Source organism: Calliphora vicina, chromosome 3, assembly GCF_958450345.1.
Source record: "Calliphora vicina chromosome 3, idCalVici1.1, whole genome shotgun sequence".
In the NCBI taxonomy this organism is placed as follows: Eukaryota; Metazoa; Arthropoda; class Insecta; order Diptera; family Calliphoridae; genus Calliphora; species Calliphora vicina.
In genome coordinates this window covers 38,128,979-38,154,171 of record NC_088782.1, presented here as the reverse complement: position 1 = coordinate 38,154,171, position 25,193 = coordinate 38,128,979, and the positions used below count along the sequence as shown (strand labels likewise).

General features: G+C 31.8%; 5 protein-coding genes across 5 annotated transcripts; 1 reads left to right on the top strand and 4 right to left on the bottom strand.

Annotated features, from left to right (window-relative positions):
• Window positions 1–1,471: 1,471 nt before the first annotated feature.
• Window positions 1,472–2,336, bottom strand: mad2 (mitotic arrest deficient 2). Its single transcript, XM_065503483.1, has 2 exons — window positions 2,075–2,336; window positions 1,472–2,013 (listed from the first exon to the last, which is right to left on the bottom strand). Exons 1-2 carry the CDS (start codon window positions 2,292–2,294, stop codon window positions 1,610–1,612), a joined length of 624 nt encoding a protein of 207 aa, XP_065359555.1. The 5' UTR covers window positions 2,295–2,336; the 3' UTR covers window positions 1,472–1,609.
• Window positions 2,337–3,563: 1,227 nt separating this feature from the next.
• Window positions 3,564–6,381, bottom strand: LOC135955242 (uncharacterized). Its single transcript, XM_065505570.1, has 2 exons — window positions 5,901–6,381; window positions 3,564–4,828 (listed from the first exon to the last, which is right to left on the bottom strand). Exons 1-2 carry the CDS (start codon window positions 5,910–5,912, stop codon window positions 3,677–3,679), a joined length of 1,164 nt encoding a protein of 387 aa, XP_065361642.1. The 5' UTR covers window positions 5,913–6,381; the 3' UTR covers window positions 3,564–3,676.
• A 4,855-nt stretch (window positions 6,382–11,236) lies between these two features.
• On the bottom strand, window positions 11,237–13,772 carry LOC135955299 (uncharacterized). The gene is made up of 2 exons (XM_065505644.1): window positions 13,195–13,772; window positions 11,237–12,329 (listed from the first exon to the last, which is right to left on the bottom strand). Exons 1-2 carry the CDS (start codon window positions 13,585–13,587, stop codon window positions 11,376–11,378), a joined length of 1,347 nt encoding a protein of 448 aa, XP_065361716.1. The 5' UTR covers window positions 13,588–13,772; the 3' UTR covers window positions 11,237–11,375.
• A 1,997-nt stretch (window positions 13,773–15,769) lies between these two features.
• LOC135955300 (uncharacterized) lies at window positions 15,770–17,861 on the top strand. Its single transcript, XM_065505645.1, has 2 exons — window positions 15,770–15,996; window positions 17,301–17,861. The coding sequence occupies exons 1-2, from the start codon at window positions 15,792–15,794 to the stop codon at window positions 17,852–17,854; spliced, it is 759 nt and encodes a 252-aa protein (XP_065361717.1). The 5' UTR covers window positions 15,770–15,791; the 3' UTR covers window positions 17,855–17,861.
• rad50 (DNA repair protein rad50) lies at window positions 17,835–24,655 on the bottom strand. Its single transcript, XM_065505642.1, has 8 exons — window positions 24,402–24,655; window positions 23,741–24,302; window positions 23,456–23,669; window positions 20,104–21,355; window positions 19,510–20,039; window positions 19,190–19,450; window positions 19,025–19,127; window positions 17,835–18,899 (listed from the first exon to the last, which is right to left on the bottom strand). The coding sequence occupies exons 1-8, from the start codon at window positions 24,468–24,470 to the stop codon at window positions 17,958–17,960; spliced, it is 3,933 nt and encodes a 1,310-aa protein (XP_065361714.1). The 5' UTR covers window positions 24,471–24,655; the 3' UTR covers window positions 17,835–17,957.
• Window positions 24,656–25,193: the final 538 nt, after the last annotated feature.

The window sequence follows — 25,193 nt, the reverse complement described above, 5'->3', positions numbered from 1 at the left end:
TTTTTTCGGAAAAAATACTTTCACCAACTATTTTTTTTATACTTCACTATGTGTGGCAAGCGTATATATAAGTTTGTCATTCCGTTTACAAACGGACGTAACCACACTTTTTATACAATCAATAATAAATTGTATAAAAAGTTGTAATTTCTTTAATAAAGTTGTAATTTTTGATCGCAGGGGTCTGATTTTGAATTTTTATGTAGTTCCGTCCGTTCGCATTTAAGATAGCGATATATATTCTCGATCGTTATAGATAACGGAGTCGATATAGCCATATCCGTCTGTATGTTGAAATCAACTTTCCGTAGTTCCCAAATAACTTACAGACATGGTTCATACATCAATATATCAGCCATAGACCCGATTCGGTTGATATTAAAAATCGGACCGCAAATGGCTGAGATATAAAGAAACAACCAGAACAAAGCCTATTTTTTATCAGTGTATGTATATCTGGTTTACTAAGTCATTAATATAGACAATATGGATATCTAATGATAGATATTTCATGGTCCTTTGCATCAACTTATGTAAGGCCATAGTAAGGTGGACCTACAATAGGTCAAACTGGGGAAAAATATTTTTTAACCCAATTTTTTTTTTTACCAAAAAAAAATAATTTTGAATAATTTCTTTTTACTAATAAATTAAAAAAAAATTTAAAAGTCAACCAAATTTTTGAAAAAAATTTAAAACCAATTTAAAAAAAAATTAATTTGTTTATTTAAAAATGTTTAAAATTGTTATTCTAATGTATAATTTGGTGAAGGGTATATAAGATTCGACACTGCCGAATCTAGCTCTCTTGTTTTAACAAAAATTGTTTTCAATATTTATCTTAAAGTAGTTATACTTTAGTGAAGGGTATATAATATTTAATACAATTTTTCTGAATCAGTATCAAGTTGCTCGATTAATTTTTAACGATTTGCATTATAACACTTGAACCAAAACTATATGTAATCTAATATATGCGTCTTTAAAATATTTTTCATTTGATACCCCTTTTGTATACAATTTCTTGGAACGAAAAAAATGTCTTGAAAAAACTAAAAAGGAGACAGTTTTTAAAAATGGTCCAGCACACTAACGGTTATCGCAAAACGATAGTTTAATTTTTCTTAGAAAATGCCACTAAAATTTTTATTTTCTAAAACGATCTACCTTAATGTATACTGTTTATGCATTTTTAGATGAAAATCCCACCTATCAACAAAAAGTAATGGGTCTATTATGGATGGCAAATTAACTAAAGTTGATTTGTCAATTTCCAAAATGGTGTTACAGATGGCAACTGACAGCTACAATTTTCTGGCGCCAAATTGGCAACCAGAACAAAGCAACTATAGTTCGGTTCGGTTTTCTAACATCACTTACCACATTCTTCAATAAAGAATCTTCATTGATTGCTTTAGTTAAATTGCCAGTGACATACTCTTGTTTGCATAAAGTATAAATCTTAATAATCAATTTTTAAGTCAAATCAATTTCTTTATAAAATAGAAACACATAAAATAAATTACATACTTTAAGACGAGAAACAAAATGAGGTTGATGTCGATGCAAATGATTGTTGGAATTGTTTTCAAACACAACCAACTCAATCCTATGACGCCATTTTATAATTAACTACAGTATCGACCTTATGCAAGCCGGTCGAAAAGGAACGTAATTGTACAGCTTGGGCATTTTGTATAAACGCCGGACCAGTTTCATCCCAACTTTCTGGTACATCACAGGTCTGTAGCGTATGAATCATAACGTCAAAAGTACAAATACAATCCAACAATGGCAAATAGGTAACAGTGGCCGATATTTGACGCATAACATCGCGAATCTCATTCTGTATGCGTTTCAGTTCTTTGGAAGAGGTCAGTTTACTGCCATCACTTGTATCACCATCCCCCAGTTCGGCATTCATTTTAAAATCCCAACATTCTAGCACTTCTTTGGTATGGGCATTTGTTATGACCATCGATATTTTGTTGATCATATTTTTGGCCAACCATTCTGCAAATATACACAATAAAAGTTAATGTTCCGACATCTTTTATTCTTTGTGATTAGTTACCTTCTGTCTGTTCCAAAACTTTTTGCAAAAACTCTTCTATTTTAGGATCTTTTGACATTAGTATGGTCAGGCCATACTGTTGTGTACTTTCGAATGTTTCCGCCGGGTAGATGCCTCTTTGAAAGAGTATGGAATTGATGCCGTACTTTAGATATTCTGCTATAATTTGGGCTGACCCTTTTAAAGTGATGCAATTTTTGGTAGCCTGTGTTGTGGACATATTTCTGTAGGTATTCTTTGTTTACTTGATATTAAATGGAATTTAAATGAAAACTACTAAACTAAAAATCCGCCTTTCGATACAAAAATAAACAGCAACGAATAACTGTGCAAAAAATGCAAAAAGCTGTTTATACAATGATGGTAATGCAGCGATTTTTGATAGCTGATAAAAATTACAAAATTTCACACAAAGAAAAAAGATGCTGTAGAGAATTAATACCTTGAGAGTCAGATACTTAATATTAACAAAATTAATTCTGCTGTCAAAAAAACTAAACTTTTAAAATGTCTTATTAAAATTTTATCCAACAAAAAAATAATGGAAGTCATACTTTACATACGACATCTTAATTACATATATCTAAAAAAGCTAATACTTAATTTTTGCTATTGTTAAATAGTTATTTTTCCTGACGCACATATTGAATAGATGAGTTCAAGGCAATTAGCCTTGGATGAACTTTTTTCTACTTAAAAATAACATCTAAATATCGAAATTTTACAATGTTCAACAAGTTTCTTCAAACTTCTCAAAACTCCATAGCTATAAAATATAATCAAAATTTAACCTACACCTAGGTATCATCAGACAAAAAGGTCTATGAGGTATTGTATTAAATAGAGCTCTTTTTGTTGGAAACATTTTTAAATAATGCCATTTTCCTTTGTTATACGCAAGGCGAAATAATTAATACTCCTTGGTCATACGTATAGACAAATTTTTAATTTTCTAGCGGGTTTTGATGAAAAAGTTAGCATCACCGATAAAAAATAGCAACGAATAACTGTCCAAAGAAAATAGTTACTCGTTTGTTTTTCTTCTTTCAAAGTGTCAGAGATGTATTCGTTGGGCATTCACTGTGTTATCAATGAATGACAGAGTGTTTCAAAAACGTAAAAAATTTTATATTTATAAACGAAATTTTTCACAATTTATATTATTTTTTTGTTTAGAATATATAATGAATAATTAAATTGTACGCAATTCAACAGAGAATCCAGTTTCCGATACAACCCAGTGTAGGCATTTTTTCATTATTAACTTTTAAACCAATTTTTTATATTGTAGACGTAAAATCAAAGAAAATCATATCGAAATGCTAGTTTCTAATCTACAAACTGTTAATCAAAATTTTTAATTTAATAATTAATGTTAATAGTTATTCATATAAACTTTACAATTTTAAGAATATAAAATATCATGTGGAATGAATTTTAATCTTTTTTTTATTTTGTTGCCCTTTGCAAAAGCTATACATACAAAATGTTTTGTTTTTCAGTAGAATTTATATTTTCGGGATATAATACATTTATGATTATCACATTTATTAAAAAAAATCTTATTTTAAAATCTTAATGAAATTTTCAGCCACATCTTTACTACTCGAAACGTTTACGTTTTTTCGCTTTTTCATACACTTGGGCCAATTGATTTAAAAGATTTATGGCCTTAAAATCCTCTTCGAATATGGCAAATTCCTCCAGGGGCCGCATCAATCTCAATGCTTCCTCATAACTACTTATAGATGAGGGTATTGGCTTAGATGTTGTTGAGGTGGAAGATGAGGAGGAAGAGGGACGTTTAGAGGGTGGTTTTTGAAAACTTCGCTTAGAATTTTTGTCAATACCTAAAAGACAACTTTCTAATATAGAGGGATTGTCATTAGGTTCTTCTTTAATATTTTCAGGGCTTATAACATCTGCAATATCTCTTGCATTATTTAGTTTATCTTCCAATTCTTTTATGTCGGGCTTGACATCTTCCTGTGACTCGTCATGGTAATCTTCATAGTCTCCATAATTTATAGTAGGACCTTCTTCATTTTCATTAATCATTTCATCATCAGCGCCTTCCTCGTCGACATCTTCGTCATCATCCAAACTTTCCAATGGATCATCTTCATCATTATTCTCACCTTCATCGCCGATTTCTATGGTATTACCATCACCTTCTGGTATAATTTGATTTCTTGAACTTCCCGGCTGCGAAGACAGCGCATTATCAACTTCTTTGGCACAATATGTTATAATATCTTTGCAGTTTAGTGATCTTTGAGGTTTTCTTGTTATAATAATCTGATTAATGTGATCCAAATTGATATTAAACACCGATTTAAAATCTCTGATCCAGGCTCGATTCGGAAAAAATTTCTCAATTTTTATGATCTCTTTAAATTCCATGGCACGATCACGTATAACATCATCCGTTACCGTTTGCATTTTATGATAGTGAGCTCTTTTTATGTACTCGTACATGCAATTGCCCAAAAAGTTGATTTTCTTATGGCGCACTACCTTTGGGTCGTCCTTCATGACATCTATGATTTGGCAACTGGCGTAGTATTTTAGTATATCTTTACGATTGGCAACGACATTTTTAATTTGTTCCCAACTGCATTTAAACGCAGATGCTACTCTCTGATATACTGGTATTTCATCGTACATGCGTATGGCTTGAACACGTTCTTCCAAGTTAAGAATTTTACGTGGCCTGTCTTTAAGTTTTCTACGTTCCAAAACATAACGACAGGGCTAGGAGTGATAGAAAATACATTGGGTTTTTCATTAAGATCAGTTTAACGATATTATAAGTTCTAAAAAAAATATACTATATTTTTACGATTTCAGAAAATAATTAAAATTTTTTTTTCTAAAGCCAAGTTTTTCTACGGAAGTTACTTTCATTAATGAGCATAAATCTATGAAATATGTTAGTATCCAAATAAAATACAAATAAGTTTCATATATACGCAAATCATGTCACCAAAGTTTGTAACGATCGGTCCATAATTATTCATAGCTCCCATATAAATTTTAAAAGAATTTATAATGATGTACTCGGTGTATATGAATATGGGTCTGAGGCCGTGAAGCAAAATCTTGTGAGAACCCCTGATTTATTATGTGATTCACATAAGTTTTCTTAACCCAAAAGTTCTATTACTTTTTTAATACTAGGTTTAATATTACCGAAATAAATTCAAAAAATATTCATCAGCCATTTATTAAAAAAAATTAAAACTGGAAAAAAAATTTTGAAATTTTCTATTAAATTTAGTCATAAACATTTTCGAGTCTAGTCTCTTTTGGTGCGAATTTTCTTTGTAATGTTACAGCCAAATTGAGTAAAAAAAAACAGATAATTTAAATTCTCTACCGCGATATATGTAGCTGTAATCATGTTAAACTTATACAAGCAATTTTCGGACCATTAACAATTATCTCTTATGTATAAATTTTTTTCTTGATTTTCGAGCTGATTGAAAAAAGCTTAATCTAGTCCACACGGCAACTCTATGAGAATCATACAAATAACAAGGTCGCTTATGAAATCATATTTAAGAGATTACCGCTGCAGTCTCATCTCAACTAAAAAACCTTTATCACAAAACGAAATTACATACAAAACATACATGCAAAAAAATAAAAAAAGAAAACAAACCTTCACTCTATTTATAACCCTATTTATCATTCGCATTCAAAATATTCAAGACACACAGCTGTGCCTCTAATATTTTAATCGATATAATGGCAATTGTTCCCTCAAACTTGTTCAAATTGTTTCTGTGTGTTTTTAAAGCACATCGAGCACATATCTACATACCTTTTTTCCCATTTTATTAAGTCTCGCTATGATGTTTTCACTCGTCTGCCTGTTCAATGTAACTTGTTCTAAAACAAACTCCACCGTGCCAGCTGCTAACCACCACTATACACAATTTGTTTTAAACCCTCCTCTCTGTTGGCACCAAAAACAAGTTAAAGAAAAACAGATAAAAAAAACACTTTCCCGAATCCACAAAAAGCAACGCCAACACGTGAACTACACAAGGACTGTGAAATACAACTAAATGTATAAATTGCAAAAAGTGTCTCACAAGGCAGCGTCCAAATACACACAATATACGAATCCAAAAAAAGAGGTTGAGAGTGGAAATCCACACAGTTATGCACTCGTAAATGAGAGAGCGCAACAGAAAGAGACGAGCTATGGAACTAAGAATATTTGAACTAAATAAACCGCCCGGCCACAACATGTGAGACTCATAAACAAGCTCTAGGCAAAGCGTACAGAAAGAAATGCCCGCCTGTGTGCCTGCTAACAGATGATGATGGCAAAGGCATGACAACTGTTTGTGTTTATAAAGGGAGAGTGAGTGTTTGTACATAGTGTATTTCGTAAATTCCAACCATTACACCACTTTTTTGTTTTGCTTATTTTTTAAATCAAAAAAGAGAGCCTGCCAGCCAGCCAGCCATTTACACTCTATATTTTGTGTGATTGTTTGCAGAAAATTGCATACAGTGTGCCAAGTAAACAAAACTGATAAAATATAAGTATTGGAATACATTTCCAGGTAGTGACACTAACTTATTAAAGACTACAGAAAATGTATGCTGGGTTTGTTATGCAAAAAAAAAAAAGAAACATCGTAAAAATAAAAATTCTTTGTTATTTATTGCTTCATAGTAGGTACATGAGAGTGTTCCGAGGACGGTTTCTTTTTGGATTAGCTCTCAAAACAGTGTCTATTGTTAAGCAGAAAACGGATAAAATAAAAAGTTTTTATTGCGTTTTGCCTACTATGTGTGTAGTCCTCAAAAGATTACAAGTTTTATCAAAAGTTCATGTTTCCAGATAATATTAATACGTAATACAGTATTTTAAGAAATCAAACTTAAATTTCGATTGGAAAGAACATATCTAATTCAATATGACATTGATGCAGTTATTGTAAAGTAATGGTTCCTTTAAAATATTAATCACAATGACTACCAGATCCGAAAACCGGGGTTGAAAGGGCAAAGCATGGTCTTAGAAGGCCAAAGCTTATTGTCTCACACAATAAATTTCAATACTACATTTTAAACAAAAAAAAAAAAACGCTAAGAATCAAAATATCTAAAATTTTTCATTTTTATACCGTTTATTTCTCGACTTAAAAAAACAAGAACCTTTCTATAACGATATATAAGTTTGTCATTCCGTTTGTAATTTCCACATTTTTCATTTGCGATGCCATAAAGTTCTCCAGTGACTCTCATTAATATTCGGTTTTTTAATTCAAGTCAACAAAATTAATAAAAAAATATTTTTTTTATTCGTAAGATATCAAAAAAAATTATTTCAGAATTCTGAATATTGAACAAACAACATAAATTGTAAATTTCTATTCAAAATCGGCCCACAAATGATTGAGATATACCACCCCCTGTTCTATAAATCGAATCTTCTTTTTTTGGTGTTCTGTAAATCGAATCCACATGATTAGCAAACATTTTTCGACCATTCGTTTTTGAAAATATCTTTTTTTCACCAACATTTAAAAAAAAAAAAATTTCACCAACAGTTTTTTTTACCAATTTATGTTAAAATATACTTAATATAGCACTTCATTATATTTATAGAAATGACCACCTTTTTAATAAACAGGGAAACCAAAATATGCAAATGCATGTTTTTTCTGGTGAGTCTAATGAGAACATACACATCTGCTCAAAATAATAGATACACCAAAATTTATTTTTTAAAAACGAAAAAAAATAATGGTATATTGTAAAATTATAAAAAAAATTCAGTCGATTTTTATTTATAGTTAAAAGGAGAGTAAAAAACAAAAACAAAATATTTCATAATTAATAATAAATATTATAAAGTAAATTAAATTTCTTAAATTTCGAAAAATTTGGTGCTCATAATAATAGATACATTTTTAAAAATTCTTATTAAACAAAAGCTAATAAATTTTATCTTAAAAAAATTAGTTTATTATTAAAGTAAAGCTAGTATCCAGTATATCCACCTTTGTTTTGTAAAACTTTCTCCACTCTTCTGGGAATACTGGATATCAAGTTCTGACACTTCTCCAATGGAATCTCGTACCATATTTTTTGCGTTTTCTCCCATAAATCGTCTTTATTTTTGAAAACTTCCTTCGAAAGCCTTATCTTTAATTCACTCCACAAGTTTTCTATTGGGTTTAAATCAGGGGATTGGGCCAGCTTAAAACAGGTACGTTATTCTCCAAGAACCAGTTTTTAACTAATCTTGAACTATGTTTTGGGTCGTTGTCCTGCTGGAATGTCCATATTAATGGCATATTTTCCGATGCATATGGAAGCATTACGTTTTCCAATATGTCTCTATACCCACTAGCATTCATGGTATCTTCTATTCGGAATATCGGACCAACACCATTCCATGAAAAGCAACCCCAAACCATTATGTTTCCCCCGCCATGTTTTACCGTCTTTTTTTGTAAATTTAACGTGGAATTCTTTTCCTTTTGGTCGGCGTACATTTCTTTGGCAGTCGTTTCCAAACAAATTTATTTTTGTTTCGTCGCTCCATAAAATATTTCTCCATTTTTTTTCGCCTTCACACCCGTACCATTGTAAGTGCTCTTTAGCAAATTCTAATCTTGTCTTGATATTTTTTTGGCGCATTAGTGGCACTTTTCTGGCAATTCTTCCCTGCAATTTAGCTTGTAAAAGACGACGACGAACTGTTTGTGGACTGATTTCGTTACATAGCTCCGCAGAAATAGCTTTCGATGATATGAAAGGGTCTTTTTTAACCATAAGGACGATCCGCCTATCTGTTTCTGGACTGGTTTTCTTTGGTCTACCGCGAGTTTCTCTTTTTTGTTTTTTAGATAAAGCATTTTGGACAAAATGTAAAGATCTTCCTATGCTCTTTGCTATTTCCCGTAATGATTTTCCTTGATTTCTCATCGTTTGAACAATTTTTTTCTCATCTTCGGTACAATGATGATTTCGTCCCATTTTCTTCAAAAGAGTCCTATTTTTTATAAAATTGTTGCTAAAATTTAAATTATACTTACTGTTTCACGTAAATAGGAACAAAAAATTGCACAAAAAAAAAATTGTATATAAACAAATTACAAATTACTGATGTGTATCTATTTTTATGAGCAAATAATTTTTTGTAATTCAAATAAATTCGTTTTTAAAAATCAACATGAAAGCAAATAGTTGCCAGATTTTTGACTGACATGACATTGCCAGATAGAAATTTTAATAATATGATGTATTCTTAACGCTTGCGAGGAAATTTTCAATGTTACCGCCATTTAAATTTTTTCCAATTAGGTGTATCTATTATTTTGAGCAGATGTGTATATAAGATATTTACACGTTTCAAAACTATTTAAGAATTTTGGCATCGATTTGTTAGTGCATATTTTTGCATATATTTGTTTTAAGAGCATATTTATGTCATATTTTTGCGCTTTTATAGCATATTTTACTGTTTAATAGCATATTTTGACTTTATCAAAAACAAATTTTGTCTTACTTATTTTTCGCTGTTGTGTTACAGGTTTTTAATTCCTTTGTTTAAAATTCAAAATTGAAAAATAGATGGCTTTTTTTAATATAAAATAAGCACTATTTTAATAATAGCGCCATCTAAATATCAAATTTTAGTTTTAATTCAAACTTAACCGTTCTAAGTGTTAAAGAAATATTGTCTTTTAAATTTGCTCCTATAACCTCAGTTCTATGTATAAAAATGTTTTCAGATCCTATAGACAACGATTTTTATTTAAGAATTTAAGTCAATATTTTGTAATTTATTGCAATAACCTTAATTGAAGAAGTGACTTTATATTTATATAAAATATCATCAAAAAATACCTCTCGAGGCCTTTTCATATGAAAAGCTATATATATATAAGCTATATAGCTTAAGTTCATATTGTTTTTATATTGTATTTATTTCAAAACCGTTTAAACGGTTTTCTTAAAAGACAATAATCAAAACCGGTTTAAAAAAAACACATTTTTTCGGTTAAACCGGTTTTTTAAATATGGCGGTTTTTTGGACACTTTAATGTAGATGTCAGTGGTAAGGTCGGGTTATGGAGAATTTTTTTTCAAGTTTCTCCAAAAAAGTAAAAAGGAGGCAATATATTGAAAATTAAAATTTTCGAATTATTGAATTATTTTTTTTACAAACCATCACCTGAAAATTTCGAATCGAATACACGGCAAGTTGGTTTGTTTTTTCATTCATGTTTTTGAAAATGATAAATAGACTTGCGCAACTAAATTGCCTAGTGTTAAAGGGTTCAAATTAAAAATTTGTATTTCTATAATTTAAATTATTTCTAGAATATCGGTAACGGTATTTACGATTACATCGGTAGCGGTAATTGCAGTTATTTCGCAAACGGTAATTGAGCTGAAAAGGTATTATATGGGTAACGGTAGCTTAAAGGTAATGGTACCCAACCATGCTTGGAATAGGTGAAAGAATTTACAAGATTTAAAAATCGTAATATCACGGTAATACACATTTATTTACAATAAATTGAATTCAGGAAAGTGTATGTTAAATTCTCTTCTTACTGTACTTTTGGAAAATAATTAAATAAATAAACAAAACTAAATGAGAATTAATATAATAAAATCATAGTTTTATATTTTATTATATTAATTCCCTCTATTAATAATAATGTATGTTATTTAAAATACATTTAACTTACAGGGTGGTTCAAATTGAAGATAGCCGATAAAATTTTCCAAGGCGCATCTCGATTCTTGTTCTATGGATCATTCCAAGAAACTTTGGATTTCATTGTGAGAAAGTCAAATATTTATCAATTTTCACAACAATTTCGTAAATTTTACCATGGTTTTCATAAATATTATTTTTGTTTAGTCTTCTAGCAAACGTTTAATTGTTTTGCAAATGCTGACTAGTATAACTACATTCTAAAATGCGTAACAAAGGCCCTTAGGGTTTGATTCTGAATAAATTAAATAAACATAATTATGTAGACATATTTAGTAAACAGTCATGTTTTTGAAAATTTAAATAAAGTTTCTAGTGTATTCTCGCTCACTGTATATAATAATCTACTGTAATGGCTGTTGTTAAATTGATATATAAAATTAATTGAATCAAACAAAATATTGTTTGATTAATCGAACAATAGTCATTAATTGGTTTAATATATTTTTCTTTAATATACAAAATAATATGCTAATTAAATTACCTTTAAGTACTATTTAATAAATATCTCTGTTGCATTAGCTTACATTTACCAACTAATCATAATTTTAGCCATTCATCAGCCGTATGAACTTTAGAAGTAGAGGCTACACTTCCAGTTGCACCAGCTCCTATACCAGACTTTGTAGGCGTTGCTACGTTTGTTGACTGTTCATAAATTTCACCACTTTCAACATCATCATTTACGGAACTTTCTTTAGTTTTTACATTTCTATAATCTGCACCATCGATAGTAACACGACCATTGCTGCCTATAGCTAAATTACCCATACATCCCTCAAAGAGTATATCACTGATAGCTTTGCGTGCCAAAAGTTTTTGATCTTGAGACAGTTCACCATACTGTATAGCCCATGATTTGGCCAAAATTTCGGATGATTCTAAAAGTTTACTGCAACAGTGTTGGGAGTTACTTGAAGTCATTGTTTTAACATCTCGCACAAATTTTGTTTCATTAAGGTTTACACAGTTCGTAGCACTATGTAATTCCGGTTTCTGCATTTGTATTGATGCTATGTTTTGAGCATTTGTTGTCTTTATACACCATTGAGCAGTTTGCATCGTTTCATTTTCATTGTCGGCAGCATATTCCTGGAATTCGTGTTGCTCTTGAGATTCATCATTCATTTCTAGCGAGGTCTCTGTGGTAATAATTTCGCCGGTAAGTTGGATTTTTTGATTATTATTTGTTTGAATATTTCGTTGTAATGCGTAACTCTGAAATTCATCTTGATGACGTTGATAGTCTTGTTGCGACTGTTCGTCTTCATCATCTAAAGGATTTTGTTGTATTTCTGAGGTACTATCACTTTTAGATTCTACTAGCGTATGTGCTAATTCATCGGGTACATAGTCATAATCCGGATCCTCATCGAGATCATACTCAAATTCGTGCGTGGAATGTGTTGGATATTCGATTAGATGTTCCTTTTTTGGAGTAATCATAAACTGATCGGAGGAGTTATGCATAATGTTGTTGCCACGTCGTTTACGCTGAAATATTGAAGAAAACAAAATTAAAATTTTTAAAAATTTCTTTCATTTATTGGGTTTTAGGATCAAATCTAGTTTATGGGCTTAACCAATTTGTTTTAAAAGATGTTTAGCTTTTTATGCCGAATATAGTTGCCGGTTCTTATTTCCGGATTCATGATCGTCAACTTTCTGGTAAAAATGTGTTAATCGTTTCGAAAGATATTTGTTTTTTTCAAATCAACATACCTAGGTAGTTATTAATTTGTAGAGAGTTGTAATGAAAAACATCTCAATAATTCCTTTAAGAACTTAATATGTTTAAGTCGACCTACTAGAAAGTTTAAGTCGACCTACTAGAAATGTTAATTTTCCTGTTTTAAATAAACATTCTGTTTTTGTCACACGGAGAAAATAGATTTGGTTGCGATAACCGAACTTATTGATAATCAAATGAAATCTTATAACTAAGTTTCCTGGAATTTTTCCCGATTAGGGACCCTACTTTTAATTTATTATACTGTATATTTGAACTGGAAATGCAGTAGTCTTTTTTATAAATTTGAATATGTAAAAATTTTAGTAATATTTTCATTTAAAATACATTAGATTTAAAAAAATGTTATAAATGAAGTTAGTAAATAAATCAGTTAATTTTATAGCAAAGAAATCATCATAGGCATAAACAAAATTTTGCTTTTATTTGACAAGTGACCTTGGCAAATTGTTCTTTGACCTTTTTTATTATGCTTTTAATTTCTCTTATTTACTACTGAAATGTATTACTCTTAATTACAGTTTGCTAGCAAACTCTCTTCTATCTACATACAATAAAATGCAAACAAATATGCAAAAACAATAAAGGAAAAAAAAAACAAAAACTCACCATTATACTTTTCTCACCATCATCATCCAATTTACGTTTTCTATCACGTCGCGTATCGGTCGTTTGTAGAAAACACAATAAATCAAAATACCATAATGTAGACTGGTAATGTTTACCTTCCTGTAGACTCGTGTTAATGCGTGAACACTCACGTCTATAGTTTGTGCGAAATATATTGATTTTACGCAAAACATCTTCACGATCCGCATTCGGTTCAATCTCCCTCAACTTATCGACCATTATGTCGTAGGCATCACATTTCACCTGGCGATTCTTATACAGCGGATTGTTCATGTCCCAGAGGGCCGGCAACGATTCGTATAGATAAAAGAATTCTGTCCAAAATTTCTTATTATGTATGGAATGTATTGATTGCCGATGTGTAGTCGACATTGTTTTGGTTTTATAGAATACTTCCTCTTGCTAACGTTGTTATTGTTGTGTTTTGTTTATTCAGTCGGTTGGTGCTTTTGTTTATTTTAGTATTTTTTGTGTTGTTGTTGTTGTTTAGTATAAAATGTACAGAAAATGCCAAAGCAAGCACTACTCTCCAACTAATATGCTTGACAAACAAACCGATTGGCTTGAGCGACAAAATTAAACTGAATTTTTAAAGTGCGCGCTCTGAAATGCTTGTCCATTTATCTCTTTGAAAAAGAAATTCATAAATAAAGCAAAACAGAAGAAAAACAATAGCAACGGTTTTTATTGTTTTGGTTTTCTATGTATAGGTTTTGATTTTGTCGTGGTTCTACTATTTATTTTTAAATTACTAAAGACTGTACCCACTGTAGTATACAGTGGGACTGTTGAAAATGTTTTTTAAAGTACTCTTAATGCTATGAGTCTTATGTATGTCATTATGATAATTTGTGTTTTCTGAAACCAAAAGTAACCTTAAAAGTAACTTTAAACGTTTATTTATCTTACATGTTCAAATTACTTAATATGTAGCTGATGAACAACTTACCAGTTAGGTAGCTAGTAAGGTAACTGACTCTCCATTATGTGAATCCACTGCATTGACTACTTTGGACCAGTCTCACTATAATCCAAATGGGTCAATTGACCCCTTTACTCATGGTGAAGGGTATAATAATCAGCTGTTCTTCTGAGGTCACCTTCTATAAATACGCCTTGATTGCAGGTTTTCTTAAATACAAACGGATGATGTTTTTGCCTAGTACTTGTGTCGTGGCGCTGTCACCTTATTATATTCACACTGAGAGGCGAATACAAGGAAATATAGGCGAACTCTTTCTTTTTGTGGAGTTTGGCATAAAAGCGTTCAAGCGAATATTTGTATATGTGTAGTTTGACATTTTAGCGTTATTGTTCAATAATCAGCTGTGACCCCGATGACACCTCATACCCACGTTCCCACGACAATTGGATCTCCGTTCCGGAACGAACCGAATAATATTCGGCCAAAGATTGTCAACTCAGCGACAGCTGTAGGTACAAACCGAAAGTTTTTTCCCCAGGAAAGAACAATCGGTCACAGTCGAACTGTTACAACAACATGACACCCCATTAAGTGCACTTATGGTGCCTATTATGAACTAAATTCGATTTTCGACTGTCGATATTTTTGATAGCATAAGTTAAAAATTGTATACATAAATGTAATATGCCGTATTGAATCGTTATTAATAAATCAAGTCAGTTTCGGGTGCCCAGATAGACTACACGTTAGTGTGCTGGACTATCAATCTGAGGGTTGCGGGTTCGATTCCCGCCAGAGACTCTGGGTTTATCTGTAGACAAGCAAAACGCTTCGCAGTTTGTGTTTGTTAAAAAAAAATATGTACATTAAGCTGGGTAGATTTTTTTCATAATAAATCGTATAGCAGAAACGCATTCTACGGAAAATTCTAACAAATTTTCCCCAAGAAACCGTAGGTCTAAAATCAAATCCTATCTTGCGTATTTCGACTTTTATCCAATAAAAAAACTATTAAAACAAATATGTATACTGAAATATCATTGGATAAAAGTCGAAATGCGGAAGATAGGATTTCATTTTAGACCTATGGTTTCTTGAGGAAACTTTCTTAGAATTTTCCGTAGATTGCGTTTCTGCTATACGATTTTTTACTTTTTTATCGTCCATACAATTCGACCCAGCCAAATGTACATACACTGTTCTATACATATATAAAAATACATATTAATCTATTTCCTTTATCTTAGCACTTTCTTTTTACCTACTTCTCTATCTTACTCTTTTGTTCAATGTTTGAAAAATATCTAACAAATTCATTTCTTCTACATTTCTAACAAGCAATTCATTTATTCCGCCATTTTATTTATAAAAAAAAAAGTTCTCAAGCTTTTAAGCTTTGCACAAATCAAATACCATCCCATTGTTTTTGAGCTTGAAAGCTTTGTTAATATAAATAAAGCTTTTGCTGAATTAACTAAAGTTGTTAAAATGAACGTGTTCATTTTATAAACACATAAGAACACCAACAACAACACAATTCTATACATACTATGTATTTGTTTTGGATTAGTTCATTTGTATTCTTCATGTGGTGAGGAGGGTTGTTTGGCTGCTTTTATTTATTTTGTTTTATTTAAACACACACATAAAAATGTCTCGTAAACAAACATCTACCGTAAAATATCAACCACAACAAGCAACTCCTCGAGCGCAAGATCAACGTATAACTCTTATACAAAATGTTGGTAAACATCCTCGCCTGTACAAAAATGAATTTTTGCGTACGCCATTTTTACATCGTCATGAGAAACAACAAATTTGGGATACAATTGCACAAGAGTCGGGATTTGAGAAGAGTGAGTATGAATGAGCGTACATATAAAAAAAAATGCATACATATAGAATGGTAAACAAAAGCTTTTACAGTGGACTTAAAGCAATTCTAAAAATAGGTATACAATTTAGCGGGAAACATAAATGTTTTTATATTGATGATGTTTACATTTGATCTTGGATATGCAAGATTATTAATGGTAGGGTAGAAAATGCAGCTCGCAATTTTTAAGATATTTCGATCAAATTTGGTACATATTATTTTTTCGGCCCAAGGACGAAGCCTATTGAAACTGGCTGAAATCGGTCCATTATTTCACCTTTATCGGTCATAAATGTTTAATTTGTATATATATCTCCACAAATTCCGCTACAAATAAGTTTTATATATACAAAATTCATGTCACCAAATTTTGTTACGATCGGTCCATAATTAGTCATAGCTCCCATATAGACCCGCTTCCGAAAATCACTTTAACGTGCATAAATCGCTTACAAATGTTGGTATACACAAAAAATTCAACATAGTTAACTTTAATATAGACATAAATCACACGACCTAATTTCATGGTGATCGGTCCATAATTGGTCATAGCTCCCATATAAAGCCCACTTCCGAAACTCACTCAAAAATATAAATTATTGAAATTTTAAAAGAAAAATAATTTGGTCTTTTACTTAGTGTATGGTATTATTTCTTTCTAACTTGTTTATTCATAGTTTTATGAAAATAAACGATAAACCCATTCTGTTGTTAAATCTTCTTTTGTTATCCGGGACAGGTACATTCCGGTTTCTGCAAGCGGTCTTCTATTAATGATTGGTGGTGTTTACTCATACAGTTGGCTTTAAAACAGCCGTAATGCCTGCCTTTTAACAACTTTAAAAATATAACAAAGCCATTCAGCATTATCACAGATCATTTGCCGAAACGAAGATAGCTAGGGGTAATTTCAGACAGCCTCTATTAATTTACCGCGTGCCAACTAAATCAACGTTTGAACCTCCTTGGTTGTCCTGTTGTCATTTGTACAGATCTCATATGTAGTTCACAGAAGACATCATGGGTATTGATTCCATAAATTAGTCAATGCCATCTTTTATATTGATTCGGAATAGTTAGCGTAATTGACGATTGGTAATCGTATGATTCTGGTAAAATTTAGAGCGGGTTGGAGCAGTATTTCGAACATCGACGGACCTGTTAAAACAACTGCAACACGAGCATAGTGTAACAAATCCAACCAACCAAAAATTTCTTTTATCACTAAAAACACATAATTTAATTCCAGCTTATTTTTTTCTTTTTATTTTCGTTTACTTTTAGCTGAAGACGCAAAATGCAAATGGCGTTCGTTAATCAATTATCTGCGCCAGCATCTGGATAGTGTCTCCCAAAAGAAAATACGACGTTATATACCCGTCACCGATAATCCCGAAGATAAATACGTACAATTAACCGATTGGTCCTTCTACAAAGAATTGGAATTTGTGGTGCCATACGTTAAATATGCAGCTAGCAAACATAACACTAATGGCGGAAATCGCATGGAAATAACGCCCAGTGAAATAGATTTGATAATAGATGGCATTGAGGCAGAAGTCGATAGGAAAAATGAACACAACGCAAAGCTTGACAATGATCTTCAACCATCACAAAAAAAGGAACTACTTCATGAAAATGAAGAACAGCAACAGCAAGTTAATAAGTGTAGTAAATTAGTGTTATTAGATAAAGATGAGGATGATACAATCTTAAAAGAATACTTTGAAAACATGCTGAAATCTACCCTAAAATTACCCAGATTTCATCAAAATCGTATTAAGCAAAAGCTATTAGATTGTGTAAATGAACAAAAAGTTTTGAATAAAATTAATTAGATCTCTATCCGTTTATTTTCACATAAATAAAACTTTTATACTTTGACATTGCTTACCACTACGCATATTTGTATGTTGTATGTACGTACGACAGAACGGACATCTAGGCTACTTCAACACGACGTATTACCGATTTGCACTCATCATTACGGAAAACGCGGTGATAGCTATTGATTTTGCCCAAGGTGGAAATGAAGGCTTCATCGTGAGTGATTATGATCAACATGAAGTTGGATTGAGCCTGGCGATCTTCGACAATGCGATTGAGGGCGTCACACAATGACAGAATATTCATGCGATCCAAATTGGTGGTGGGTTCATCCAAGGCCAAAACACCACAGTTACTGCTGAAGGTCTCGGCCAGAGCCATACGTATGATGAGCGAGGCCAGAACTCTTTGACCGGCACTGCAGCGACCACGCATCTCAATTTCCGAATTGTTTTTCGATTGTATAACACGATAGTTATAACTGCGACGACGATCCATGGGTGAGGCAGAATCTTTGCCCTCTTCCGTTTGAATTTGTATGTAATCAATGTCATTGCCACGATAAATAAGGCGCCAATATTCACGTATCAAACGATTGATTTCTTGCATTTTCTCGGTGTGGAATTGCATGAGGGCCCATTCCAAAGCTACACGATGCTGACCCAAATCATTGACCACTTTCTTGGTCAACTGTACTTCATAGAAGATGCGACGATAATTTACCAGCGAATCGCGGTATTTCGGTTCGGCCAACTCACGTTCAAGTTTTTGTATTTGATGCTTGACCTCACCTCGCTGACCCAATAGTTCACCTTTACGTACGGTGATCTTGTCACGCTTTTTCGTTAACTCTGATTTCTCTTTGGAGACAGTGGAGAAATCTAATTTGCCCAGCTCTTCGCAGAGGGCCTCATATTTAACATTTAAATCTTTTTGTTTTTCCTCCAATATTTTCAGCTCGCGATTGTCTTTAAAGTCACGATCCATAGATTCTTGATTTGCAATTTCCACTTTAATGGCATCCAACTTTTCAGTGGTCTCGGAAATGGTTTGAGCCTGAAAAAGCAAACAAGTTGTCAGTGTTAAATTCACTTAATTCCGTTTGTAATTACTAAATTTTTTAGTTGGTGAATGATACATATAAGATTCGGCACTGACGAATATAGTTAAATTTTACTTACTATTTTCTTAAGTTCCTCTTTGCTGGCAGTTAGGGCCTCCTCTTTCTCTTTTAATTTATGATCCAAGTTTAATTGTTGGTAATCCAAAACTTCGTTGTCCAGCCTTTAAATATACTATTTGTTTAAGGAAATATTTCAACAAATATATATGAATGATAGAGTTACCTATTAATGTCATGATCCATTCTTCTAAAATTATCCAGTTTCTTTTGCATTTGATTAATTTTAACGCGATTCTTCTCCTTCAGCTGGGATTTTTCCGAATTGGCTGCACTTAGTTGCTGCTTTAAGGGGGCAACTCTTGTTTGCTTCTCTTGCATTTCGGCCAGCATGGTAACTAACAGGTTACTAAGTTCGCTTTTGCGTTCCTTAAGTTGGGGTAGATTTTGTATGCCTTCTTGTAGTTTTATTTGCTGATCTTTCAAACTAATTAAAAAAAATAAAACTGCATAAATTGTAACCTTTTAAATAGTTTAACTACTTACGAATTTTTCAATTCTCTTAATTTATTAAGAGCATCCATATTCTTTTCATAATATTGCTGATTCTTTTCCAACTCTTTGCGTTTCTCCTCCAATTCTGCAGAAATTGTGGTTTTTTCCGCTTGTACTTCATCGATGGAGACATTGTCGCTGTCAGTGCCCTGGGGCATTTTTCTTTTCAACTTTTCGATATCGTTTTTAAGGCGATTCGATTCTTTAATGGACTCATCCAAGAGTGACATATCTCCCATCATAGAATTGGCGGTATCCAAAACGGTAGTGGGGTCGGCCAGCAGGGTTTGTGTATTTTCCATCAGACTGCTGGATTCGGCCAATTGATTTTGTAAAGTTTTCAGGACCTCCTTCTTTTGGGGTATTTCCGCTTCCAGGCGAGCCACTTTATCGATGACTGGCTTTAAGTGCAATAAACTTTCATATTTCTTTTGTTCTTCCTTGAGTAACTTCTCTACTCTTTCAATATTTTGCGGTAAATCTTGTATTTTATCAGTTAATTCCGTTGTTAGATTAGAGGCCTTTAAAGAAAAAAGATATTTAATGAAGTTAGAAAATAAAAATTAAAAAAAATCTTTCTATTACCTCATCTGTGTCCATACACTTCTGGCACAAGGGGCAGTAGGGTTCCTCATCAATCTTTTGCAAATAATTTTTATAAAATACTTCAGCTGACTTTTGGGCGCCATGTTCCAATTGATATTTACTGACTGAGGCCTTCGATTTGGCCAGCATCTCTTCGTAGGGCGTAGAATGACACTTTTCAAAGATTTTCTCTTTGCAATCTTCCAACTCCTTTTCGCATTTTTGCAAGTCATCTTTAAGGTTTTTGCGCTTAATCTCAATCCGTTGATGCTTCAATTTTAGAGAATTTAATTTTTCATTGTATTCCTTAATTTTAATGCGAGACTTTTCATAGGACGCTTTTAAGTGACGATGGAAATTTGTTTCTATGTTGCGGCCTTCTTCGAAAACTTTGCGGAAGTTGTCACTGTGTTTACTTTTGACCTTGCGCATTTCATCTTCACGTTTCTCAAGTTCTTTCTCTTTAATGCTCAATTCGGCCACCAGTTTCGATATGGAATTAAGGAATGTTAAACGTTCATCTACTTTACGAAATTGGGCTTCCAATTTCTTAATGGTTTCTTTGTCATTCTTTAAAGTTTCACGAACTTCATTTTGATTGAATTTTGCCAGCGACTCTTCATAACATTGTTCAGTTTCTTTGAGCTTTTCGGTAACCACTTTAAGTTGTTGGGTGGCTTTTTCTGTTTGTAAAATATTCTTTTCTATCTGCTCGGACTCCTTTTCGTAGGCTTTTTTCTGCTTTTGCATGGTGGAGACAGACTCTTGCAACTTGGTTAGCTCAACTCTAAGTTGATCAATTTTAGTTTGACGCTCTTGATCCTCCTTGTCGTGTTGTGTTACAGTTTCGCTTATCTTACATTGTTCGGACGTTAAAACTGCTTGTATCTCATCTAACAACTCAGTGATTTCATTGACCGAATTCATTAAATCAAATTCAATGGGTATATTTAATTCCTGACAGAGACCTTTCAATTTATCGGCTCTTTTTTGCTTGCAATCTTGTTCTTTTTGCTTTTGTTGCTGAATGACAACACGTTTCTTGTCGATTTCATTGTGCTTGCTTTGCATTCCCTTCTCCTCCACTTTCTGTCCCTTGAGTTTGTCTTCAACTTCTTTGCGTTCCACACGTTTTTCAGAGATTCTCTGGTTGAACGATGATATTTCAGTGTCTAGTTCTTCCATGGTACCTTCGAACATTTTCTTAATTTTCTTCTTAAGTCCGTTCATTTGTTCAGTACAATTTTTTTGTCTGAAAATAATGATTGTGGGTAGTATTATATTAAAAGTCAAGAAGTGTTATCGATGTGGGCAATATTAATGGAATTTTATGGGCAACCGAACTGAAGTTACGTTGTCTGTTTCCAATCATTTCCTGTTGCCAAATTGGCAACCAAAAATTTATGGATGCCCTCCGACAACACCATTAATGAAATTAGGTTATTATTTAAACAAAATTATTATTTAATTTGGAGTTTTAAATGTTTTATATTTTTTAATTTTAATTTTCATCGAAAAAAATTTAAAACACTTTTGGTGAAAAACTAATTTTTATGGAAAAACAAATAAGAGAGCTATTATATTCGGCTGCGCCGAATCTTATATACGCTTCACCAAATTATACTTCAAAATAAAAATTTTAAATACATAGTTTTAGGTAAACAAAATTTATTTTTTTTTCTAGTTTTTTAATTTTTTGGGAAAATTTTTTTTCGAATTGTTTTTTTTTTAAATTTTAATTTTTTTTTTAATATTTAGCAAAAAAAAAACTATTGGTGAAAAAAAATCTTTGAAATATCTATCATTCGATATCATATTGTCTATATTAATGACTTAGTAATCCAGATATAGGTCAAAAATCGAGGTTGTCCTGGTTTTTTCCTCAGCCATTTGTGGACCGATTTTGCTGATTTTAAATAGCAAACTTCTCGAAAGCATGAATCCAGAATATATATACTTTATAGGGTCGGAAATGAAAAATGTAGAAATTACAAACGGAATGACAAACTTATATTGATATACCCTTCTCACGAAGGTGAAGGGTATAAAAATTGGATTTAAAATGTTTTCCGATTTTGAGACATTTTCGCTCTGAATTTCCATATTGTTTGTATATGTTAATTTTTTAATTTAATTTTATTTCATTTATTTGTAATACAAAGCCTAAAAAGGCCAAAATAATTAATGCAGTGGAATTGGAAAAATAGGCGTGACACCACCCATTCCAAGTAAATAGTTATTTTCGAATATCTGCAGAACTATAATTGTGACAGTCTACAAACTTTATACAAATCTACAAACTTTATAATCAAGTTCTTATCACTGCATGAAGTTTACTCAAAAATGGGATGGATCGGAACATGGGCTATGGTCCCTCCCATACAAAATAGTTAGTTTCGAATAACTGAAGAACTATAGTTGTGGAAGTCATAAAATTTAACTCAAATATCTCCCTTATTGTTATTATTTTTATTAATTCTTCAATTACATAACCGTACATAGTTTGGCTGAAAATGGGCGGTATTGTATTAGTGGGCGTGGCAACTCCCATACAATGTAAATCCTTAATTTCGAATATCTCAAGAACTATAATCGTAAAAGAATTTAAACTTTGTACAAATTAATTTCTTATCACTATACGTAGTTTGGGAGGCATCGGTACTAGGGGTATGGCACCTCCCATACAAAGTAAACAGTTACTCATTTTACATATAATTGTTTAACTCTAAACTTTTATTTCATTACGATACGGGTAGCGAAAAACAACGGGTTTTAGCTATTACAGCATAAATTGAATTTGTGCTAGACTTAACTGTTCATCTGTTTCCGATTCATTGAAAATTAGAGTATAGTTCGCATAAAGAATTATTTAAAATTTTCGATGTATATTAGGCATATTTTGTGGAAAGCTGTTACAATAATTCTTGAAAAAATAATTTTAATTTTATTTTAGGCTAATTTCTTAAATTTTTCCAATTTCGAACGCACAAATTTTGGAGAAAAGTATTTTCAATGTAGTTTCCGAAGTTTTCTTTGTTTCAGAATATAAGTTTTGTTCAAAGATTCGAATTATGTTCGAAAATTCCGAATATTGAAATAAAAAAAAAACTTTTTTAAAACAAAATTTCATTTAAATGCTCTAAAAAAAGAAAATAAACTTTAATTTAAATGAAATTATAATTTGTGTAATATTTCCATCTATAGTTTCAAAAGCTCTTTTAGACAAGTAAATGTAACAAGTTAATCGTAACCAAAATTTGATGTAATTTCGGTAACGGCCAACTTTGATTTAAATTTGTTAGGATTTTTTTTTAATTTTAATTAAAAGTATAAATAATTCTTGGATACTTACTTGGTTTGCAATTCCACCTTTTGGGCCTGATATTTTCCCACATCATATTCAATTTTATGAATTTGCTTCAAACGCTCCTCAATTGGAGCCATTTCTTCTTCACACAATTTACAATTGTCATCAATGGTTTTGGCTTTTTGTTGATATTTTTGAAGACCCAAAGATTTTCCCTCCATTTCTTGTTTCAAATGCTCCACAAACCGTAAATCAGATTCTTTATAAATAGTGAAAAGGACGACATATTGTACAATTTATACATAAAAACAACACTAACTTACTACTTACCTTTAATTTTCAATTGTTCCATTTCATCTTTGCGCATTTTAATAATACGATCCAAAGCCTTGTTATATTCGGTGATGCCGAAAATGGCATCAAACTTTTCCTTAAGCTTTTTGGGCTCATCCAGAGGCCAGCTGGAATCCTCCTGATGGCAAAACAACACATTATTAATAATGGCCTTGGATACACCCATAAATTGACTCATGACCAGATCAACATCGGCACAACGTTTGCTTATTGATTCACTGCTCTTCTTATCGTCATCATTCAAATAGTTCAAAGTGGCATCCAACGTTTCAAAGGTGATTTTATTACGCTTCAGGCCCAACTTCATGGAACGACAGATCGAAAGTCGCGCTCCTTGGACATTGCGCACCTCCAGCTTGATTTGTCCCAAGACATCGGTGAGACTGAAAATCTTGGGATCATGAATGAAATTTTTACCGCGGTCACTGCCGGGCGGACATTCGCCCGTCAATGCATATTTAAGACATTCAATGACAGTCGTCTTGCCACAACCATTCTCACCCAAAATCAAAGTAACCGGCGAACTAAAACGTATAACCTGTATTTTTGTTGTTTGCAATTATTAGCATTAGCATAGTGTATGTAAACCAAAAAAAGCAAATGAAAAAAGAGTTGCATACAAAACAACAATGTATACCTGTGCATCACCAGCGTTACCACCAAAACTGCGAATGCCCTGTATAGAAAGCCTTTCTATGGTAGACATTTTGAAACACTCTTTATTTTACACTTTTGGGTTTTTTAAACAAATACTTTCGATAAATATATATTTGAGTTACACTTATTATTTACGATAAACAAAAATACACAAACATTAATTTGAAAAAAATTGTTTTTTGCACAGCAAAATGAAATTTCACAACACAGCGGCAAAATTTGCGCGTCTGCAATAGAATAATGACTTAAAAAAGAGTGTTGCAATACGTTAATATATAAATACACTGTCACAGGACAGTGTAGAGATTGTTAAGGGCAAAAGCAGTTTCAAACTCCAGTTTGAACTGGATTTCCAAGATACATACAAACTTGTATGCATTTTCTTACTGAATTTCAAGTATGTATACTAAAAATATTTAAGATTCTAGAAAATTTAGAATGTTATTTAGGGAAATTTTAAATGTATATATTTTTAGAGTAATAAAACAGGAAGGAAATTGCAATAAATAATTTAAGATTATTCTATCAACAAACTATTACACTGAGGAAAAAAACACATCCTCAATACAAAAATAGGCAGCATCTTTTTGAAATTTGTTAAAAAAAATAGTGTTTCTTATAATATTAAGATATAACGCCTGGACACGTCTTGACACGAAATCAATTTGTTCACTCAGAGAATAATTCTTGTATGCACATGTATTTTTCTTGTTTGGACACCTTTTGTCAATAATAAGTTCCTTTCCACACTAGACAAATTCATGTGTGACAA